At 49.7% G+C, this 7,738-nt stretch overlaps 1 protein-coding gene across 1 annotated transcript; it reads left to right on the top strand.

The window, feature by feature from the left end:
- Positions 1 to 5,296: 5,296 nt before the first annotated feature.
- LOC122028930 (proline-rich receptor-like protein kinase PERK10) lies at positions 5,297 to 7,395 on the top strand. Its single transcript, XM_042587903.1, has 2 exons — positions 5,297 to 6,195; positions 7,275 to 7,395. The coding sequence occupies exons 1-2, from the start codon at positions 5,297 to 5,299 to the stop codon at positions 7,393 to 7,395; spliced, it is 1,020 nt and encodes a 339-aa protein (XP_042443837.1).
- Positions 7,396 to 7,738: the final 343 nt, after the last annotated feature.

The following is a 7,738-nucleotide window of genomic DNA, read 5'->3' as shown; positions in this document are numbered from 1 at the left end:
CGTGAGAGCATAGCTCACTTATAACTCGAACTGGGGTGAGAGTCTGGGACAGCCGACCTGGAAGGTCGTTGGGTGTGAGAGCATAGTTCACTTATAACTCGCACTAGGGCGAGAGTCTGGGACAACCGACCGGGAAGGTCGTTGGGCGCGAGAGCATAGCTCACTTATAACTCGCACTGGGGCGAGAGTCTGGGACAGCCGACCAGGAAGGTCGCTGGGCGCGAGAGCATAACTCACAAATAAATCGCACTGGGGCGAAAGTCTGGGACAACCGACCGGGAAGGTCATTGGGCGTGAGAGCATAGTTCACTTATAACTCGCACTGTGGCAAGAGTCTGGGATAGCCGACCGGGAAGGTCGTTGGGCGTAAGAGCATAACTCACTTATAACTCGTACTGAGGCGAGAGTCTGGGATAGCCGACCTGGCAGGTCGTTGGGCGTGAGAGCATAGCTCACTTATAACTCGCACTGGGGCGAGAGTCTGGGACAGCCGACCGGGAAGGTCGTTGGGTGTGAGAGCATAGCTCACTTATAACTCGCACTGAGGCGAGAGTTTGGGACATCCGACTGGGCAGGTCGTTGGGCGTGAGAGCATAACTCACTTATAACTCGCACTGGGGCAAGAGTGTGGGACAACCGACCGGGTCTGTTTAAGAAATCCCGCTCGGGGACAGATGCTGCTGACCTGGGGGTGATCTCCTGACCATAGCTTATTTGCAGAGAACACTTTGACCCCGTCTGTAGTCAAGAAATATACCGTATCAGATGTAAGTGAAGATAACAAATATTAAAACCTTACTCAATCCCCAGGAAAATGACGTAATGTAGTAGTGCAGCATTCGAATTTATCTCCCTCCATTTCCTTCGTCGCTTCCCGAGAAGATCGCATGGCCAACACTTCCGTACGCCTGCTTCCTCTCATGATTTCTTTATCACATCTGTCATTAATACGCTTCTTAGGGGGGTGACACCTGCCCCACATCTTTACTGCTTACGCCGTATGACGCCGCCTGCTTAACTCCTTTTTATACACGAATTCCCATAAGGGCTTGTTGTTCCTTGATCGGACGACGCTGGACGCTTTATCCAAAAAGACACCCAACTCTTTTTCGATATTCCCCAGGAAAGCTCGCTTTATAAGCCTTAAAGGCAGTCCGCTGTCGTCGTCTTAGCGCTTCGACTACCCTCGCCGCCTCGTTGTTCTACTGTGCCTTAGCCCTTCCCCTTCTCGACTTCCCACGCCTGGTGCTCTTCCTCCTTTCGTCTGATTTCTCCTTCAACCTTCCTCCTTTTGATAATGGTGGACGGTAAGACATCCTTCTGGTATTCTCATTACATTTTTGACATAGAAGACTATGACCTGTCCCTGATCCGGTCTAACCTGGAACTTAACGAAGATTATGAACTTCGACTCCCCACACCCAGCGAACATCCCTCATCCCCTCCGGAAGGCTTCATGACTGTTTTCAAGGACCAGCTTCTAGGAGGCCTTCGTTTTCCCCTACATTCATTCATCTCTTCCCTGAGCCAATACTTTGGTATATGCCCTTCTCAATTCGCTTCCAATTTCTTCAGGGTTATATGTGGCACCATCATTCTGTGTCGCGCATATCAAATTCCCTTGACCATCCAGAAATTTCATCATTTTTATTCCTTCAAACAATCCGGACCAGGGGTATTCATGTGAAAGCTAGACCTGGTTACAAATTCTTTTCTGACATGCCCTCTTCCAATAAAGGTTGGAAGTCTCATTTTTTCTTTATTAGATTACCTGAGCCGCTGATCGGACCAGCCCAATGGTATTCTGATCTCCCCACTAATCTTCCTGTGCACCATCATCAACCTTCCTGCCACATCGCTTCAGAAAAACTCTGAGGCATGAGCGTTCGCTTGTCCATAATACTATTGGAAGGTTTTTTGTACTCTTTCGGGCTCATCCCAGTTCATGCAGAGATAGGGGCTCCATTAGGTAAGACCTTGCTTTCCTTCTTTCTATTCTTCGCTAACTAAGGTATTTCTCTTCCACTTTGCAGAGGCTGCTATGCTCTGAGACTACTCTTCAACTATAAATCAGCAGTCTCTTGCAGTTTTGAAAACCCTAAGTGCAGAGATCAAACAGGGCCTGACAGCTTCATCACAGACTGTCACTCTTGCGCCAGCCCAGGCGGAAACCTCTGTTGCACTTCCCCTAGAGGCCACCCCTCTGGAAGACCTTGCCATATTGGAACATACCGAGGAAGAACGGGCCGCTTCTCCCCCTCCCGCTAAACGACTATGTCTCCAACGCAAAAGGAAGAGAGTTATTCCCGCGGTCTAGGCGTCTCCTCCGCCTCTTCCTTCCAATCATCGTTCATTCGCAACCTCCCAATCTTCCGAGGCGAAGGCTGTTACTCCTGATCGGGAGATTGCTCTCGGGCCAGAGGTTCCCACCTTGTCGTCCAGAATATCAACCCCTATACCTGTTCGGGCTCTGTCTCCCGAGCAGGCCTCTCTTCCCGTTCGGATCTTATCTCCCGGGCAGATCCCTCTTCCCATAATGGACCAACCCGGGAGCTCTGCCACTTTGTCCGCCTCGCTTCCTGTGGCCACACCGGCTTCCACTTCTCGGACCCGGGAGAGAATCCCCAAAAATTATGCCTTCACTACTTCCTGGCGCCTGCCCTCCTCCACCGAGCCTGATGCCGCCGCCGAAGCTGCGGAAAATGCTCCTCCTGCTGTTGGCTTGGTTCAGCTACAGGGCGAGTTAGCCACATCCTGGTGGTCAGGCAATCGAAGATTTTGGAACAATCTGCTAATGGAAGGGTTGGACCAAGCCTCTCGCCAGATAATTTCTGTGAGTTTTCTTTTATTAGGGCTCTTCCTCTGGAATTCCTTGTAATCTTTCCTTCTGTGTCTTATGCAGGCCTACTCCGCCAGCCTGAGCGCGATCCAATATGCCACCAATTTGCAGAGGGAGCATGAGGTGTTGAAGGCTCATCTTCAAGAATTGGATCTACCACTTACACCTCGTGATCCACTCAACCCAACACCTGGTGACTTGGCGGGATATCTGCGGTCAATTGGGGAGTCTGCCGAGTCTGCTCGAAGCATCACCCATGAAGCTTTTGACAAAATAAAGACCTTAGAGGTGGCTCTACAGACTAGCGAGTCCAAGTTGGCTACGTAGGGGGAGCGTCGTCGCTCGCTCATGGCTGAATTAGAGGAAAAAAAAAATGAAAAACTGACCTCTTTATCTTCCAATCTGAAGAGTCTACAAGAAACTAAAAAACTCTTCAGAAAAACTTAACAGATGTTCAGGATCAACTAGCTTCCAGCGTCGCCCGGGAGAGAGCCATCCAAAATCGTTGGGAGATCAGCCAAGCCACACTCAAATCACTGCAGACCGATCTTCTGAAGGCCCAGGAGACTGCTTCCCAGGGTCAAAAAGAGTTGGTTTCGGTCCGAGCCGATGTTGAGAAGACCCAGGCCGAGCTGGCAGAGTATCAGGCAGGTGAAGCCTGCCATCTTAGAGCGTACAGGCTATCCTATGTCACCTCTCCTTTCTTCTTGAGGAAAATGGGAGGTTTGATGAACCTTATGTTATGTCGCGGAGCGGCCGGCGAGGCTCGTCAACTATTTGAGCAGGGCTTACTCAACTCTGCACCTTCAGAAGACTTTTTGGACACTGCTCGCCTGATGCGTGAACTTCCCGCAGGGTCGTATCCTACCTTCAAAGACGATGACGACCTCTTTCTCCTCCCAGCGCTTCCTACTGATGCTGAACTTTGACGTAAAAATGAAACTGCCAAACCTTTGACAATATTATTTGTCTGTAATTTCAAATTTGTTGTTGTCTCAGACTACTTAACCTTTTTATGATATGTTATGCTATGACTACTTGTTTTCGATCTTCCCTGTGCTCGTCAATTTCTTGACAATACCTTGTGTATTTTCAGACCGGTATGAACTATGACAATATAGATATATACGTCGACCTTCTGGTTCAGGTTTTAACTGGTCCCAGTCGGGGCTAACTTCCTTACCCCGCCCTGTTTCACTCTCCTTCCCCCGCTGACCGCCCTAGCTCAGCCAACCACCCTGGTCTACTTTTTCCATCCTAATCTAGTATAAGATAAAACCAGAGTAGGAAAGAGAGGGTTAAGAGTTCATAGGACACTTATAACTGTCGCGCCTTTTCCCGAAGTCTATTTCCTCGTACTTTGCGCTGATACTTTTCTAGATATACCCTTGGGTGTTGTTTTCGAAGACGATCCATTGACCCTCTTTGCTCCCGCCAATTGTTGTGAACCGGTGGATGATGACTGACTAAATTGCCCCTCCGCCCAGCGGCTATAAATACTTTCCCCTCATTTCTACCTCCCACCTTTTCCCCGTCTTCTTCTTCCTCCCTCCTGAATCCATTACTGCGCTTAAACCTCTGGTTTTGCATTGGTAACCTCTTGCTTGATTTCTTCTCCTTCTATTTCTTTTCACATGGCATCCTCCTCTCATTTATCTTGATTTGGCGGTGATGTATTTTCCTGGCTCATCCATCTTCGATGAATTAGACCTGGATGATCTGCGTTATAACTACGGAGTTGCTGCCAACACACATGTGATCATCCCAACTGGAGTGCACCAATTTTTCGCCCCTCCCAATGGCTATTGCACCTTCTTTAAAGAGCATTTTACGGCTGGCCTTCGTCTCCCTCTTCACCCCTTCTTTTCTGATGTATGTCTCTACTTTAAAATTCCCATGGGCCAACTAATACCCAATTCTATAAGGCTCCTCTACGGGTTTGTAGTACTCTGTAAAGTATGCGAGCTATCTTGGTCTGCCCCTTTGTTCCACTGCTTCTTCACCCTTTGTCAGCAGGAAGAAGGCTCATTCTGCTTCCAGTCGCGCATTTGAATTGCTTTTTTTTCACCCCTACAACCTCCTGAAACGAACTGGAAGAGCAAGTTCTTCTTTATTCGATTTCCTCATGAAGTGGAATGACCTCTGCAATGGCAACCGCTGCTTCCCCCGACCCCGCAATTAGGGCAGTTCCATCTTGATACCTCATATATAGAGGCTTCATCTCGCTTAGCAGGATGGCAGCTGAACTTAACGCGCTTATTATCTGAAGAATTGTTGTCCTATTTCCAACTGAGCCACCTTACTTCTGAAACACCTAACTCTCTGGGTAAGCTTTTCTTTTGGTCCTTTTATGACTTCATGCGTTTTGTTTTACCTACCGTATGACACCATACTCTGTCTTGTACAGCTGATGTTTTAACTCGTTCCTAAGAAATCTAACCTCTTCCTCTAAGCGATATGGAGATAATGCGCCGTGATCGAGTCATCCTAGAGAGGAGGTCGCTCCCCTACTCGACTTCAACCCAGGTTGGTATGACCGCCTCTGCAAACCCCCGACTCAGTCATCCTCTAAGAGCCTCATCTACTTCCAGGCCTGCCTCCTATGCTAGTCCCAGGACCTTGTCTACCTCCCAGCCTGCTGCCTTTGTTCATCCCCAGGCCTCTCTTACAGCCGGGCCATCCGCCCCAAGGCATCCCCAATCAATTAATCCTTCCCGACCGACTTCTAGCCCGGGTCGCGGCTGTGGTAGAAGGTCAGCCAACGTAACTTATGCCAGCCCTGCCTTCAGAGAAGCATCTCAAGCGGCTCGTTGGGCACGCTCTGTAAATGACCTCTCGAGTCAGGATACACCCTCTTCTTCTCGGCGCAGGGCTCGACCGCCCTCTGAGGATTCTGATTCAGACGATCAGCCTTTGGCTCACAGATTTCGCAACAGAGCTACCAATCCTAGTAGAAACTTGGGCCATTCCCCTGTTCCTCATCCTTCGCCTCCTGTTGCCATGACTACTCCTATCCCGAGCCAGGTAGATGCTCCTCCTAATCCTCCCGAGGTTCCGGCCGAGCCTCCACTAGCTCAACCTTCACCTCCGCAACAGCATCGGAGCACCGAAGCTGGACCCTCACGTCGTCTTTCACCCGCTACCTCACCTCCAGAGCCCTCCAGTGCGCCTCCTTCAGCTCCTTCTAGCTCAGCTGCTGGGCCTTCACAGCCACCACCACCTGGTTATCACCATTACCGTACCACTACCCCTTCTGAGGCCGGGCTAAGGTCAAGGCAAGACGTTCCTACCAGCACTTTGAAAATGAAAGGCTATTTGGCCACTTTATGGGAAGAAAGTATTGTTGGAACCCCAAGGTTGTTTTGGTGTGATTAACAAGTTAAGTTAGGTCCTGCATTGTTTCTAACCTTGTGTCTAAGTGTGCAGGAGCTTAGGAGCACAGGTACTCGAGCGAAAGACGCAGCTAGCGAGAAGGACGGCACGCGGTGCGTTCGAGGGACGAGGTGCTGCGGAAGAGTACCCCGGTGGACGAGAAGGAAGCGTGCGGTGGTTCCGAGGGACGAAAGCTGGAGCGGAAGATTGCTCGGGGAGCAAGAGACGCAGCTAGCGAGAAGGTCGGCACGGGGTGCGACCGAGGGACGAAGACTGCGGATGAGTACGCTGGTGGACGAGAAGGAAACACGCGGCGATTCCGAGGGACGAGAAGCCGGAGCGGAAGGCTGCTCGAGAAGACCGGAAGTTGGGTTCGGGTGAGCCCTTTTTCGGATGGTAGAAATCACCCAAGCGAGCGGATCCGGAGGAGAAGAATCGGACCGAGGTGGGACTGAACCAGAAAAGTGATCCCGGACGAAAAAGTCAACGTCTGTTGACTTTGGGCTCCGGGGTGCCCGGAACCCTTCCGGGCGCTCGGACCAGCCTTTTGACCAGGATCAAGTTTTGACTTGATCTGATCGTTGGGGGATAGAGTTTATCCCCCCAGGGCGCCGGAATCCTTCCAGGCGGGTTCCGGCACCCCGACCAAGGCTATAAATATAGCCTTGGTCCAGAAGCTTTTTAACGAACTCTGAATTGTAATTCCAACGCTTGTAAGCTTTAGTCTAGAGTTGAGCTTCTATTTTTTGCACTTCAACGCTATACGAGGCTTCTCCGCCAAAAGGAGTTTTTAAGTGAGCTTAATCTTCCTTGGATTAACAACCACATCGGTTGTAACCAAGTAAACCTTTTGTGTCTCGTCTTTTTAATGCTTTATTTATTTGCTCTACTTTATTTATGCAAGTATTAGCTTAAAGAGTTCGAGGAAGGTTGTTGTTTGCTTTTTGTGTTTATAGGACTATCCAACAACCCTCTCCTAGCCGGCCCAACGGTCCTACAAGTGGTATCAGAGCCGACCAACCACCTCGACATTGGTAAGGGCTATTGTACTCTCCTAATTCAGTTGTCCATTTGATAAGTCGACCAACCACCTCGACATTGGTAAGGGCTTTTCCCATAGTGCTGTTTGTCAAGACCGTAATAGGATGAGCCAGGAAGTAGGACCTCAAACGCCGAGCCATTAGTACCAATCCATAGACAAACTTTTCCAGAGCTGTGTATCGAGACTCAGCTCTTTTTAATAGATGACTAAAAAAGTACACTAGTCTTTGTACATGGTCTTGCTCTTTCACTAATACAACCCCAACAGCCTCAGGGGTGGCTGACAGGTAGACCCAGAGTGGTTCTCCTGCGATAGGCTTGAACAGGGAAGGCAGGGTCTCCAGATATGTCTTTAATTCTTCAAAAGCCCGGTTGCACTCTTCATCCCACTGGAACTTGGAGGCTTTTATGAGTACTTTGAAGAAGGGCGCCACTTTATTTACTGATCAGGAGATGAATCGGGACAGGGCTGTAATCCGGCCAACC

This window comes from Zingiber officinale, chromosome 10B (genome assembly GCF_018446385.1).
Source record: "Zingiber officinale cultivar Zhangliang chromosome 10B, Zo_v1.1, whole genome shotgun sequence".
NCBI classification, from domain to species: domain Eukaryota; kingdom Viridiplantae; phylum Streptophyta; class Magnoliopsida; order Zingiberales; family Zingiberaceae; genus Zingiber; species Zingiber officinale.
Note: the sequence above shows the minus strand (reverse complement) of the source record. Positions and strands in the feature narration are given on the sequence as shown.

Coding starts and splice junctions, on each gene's coding strand:
- LOC122028930 (XM_042587903.1), top strand. CDS start 5,297: ATGGAGATAATGCGCCGTGATCGAGTCATCCTAGAGAGGAGGTCGCTC. Junction 6,196..7,274: donor AGTATTGTTGGAACCCCAAG/GTTGTTTTGGTG, acceptor CTCCTAATTCAG/TTGTCCATTTGATAAGTCGA.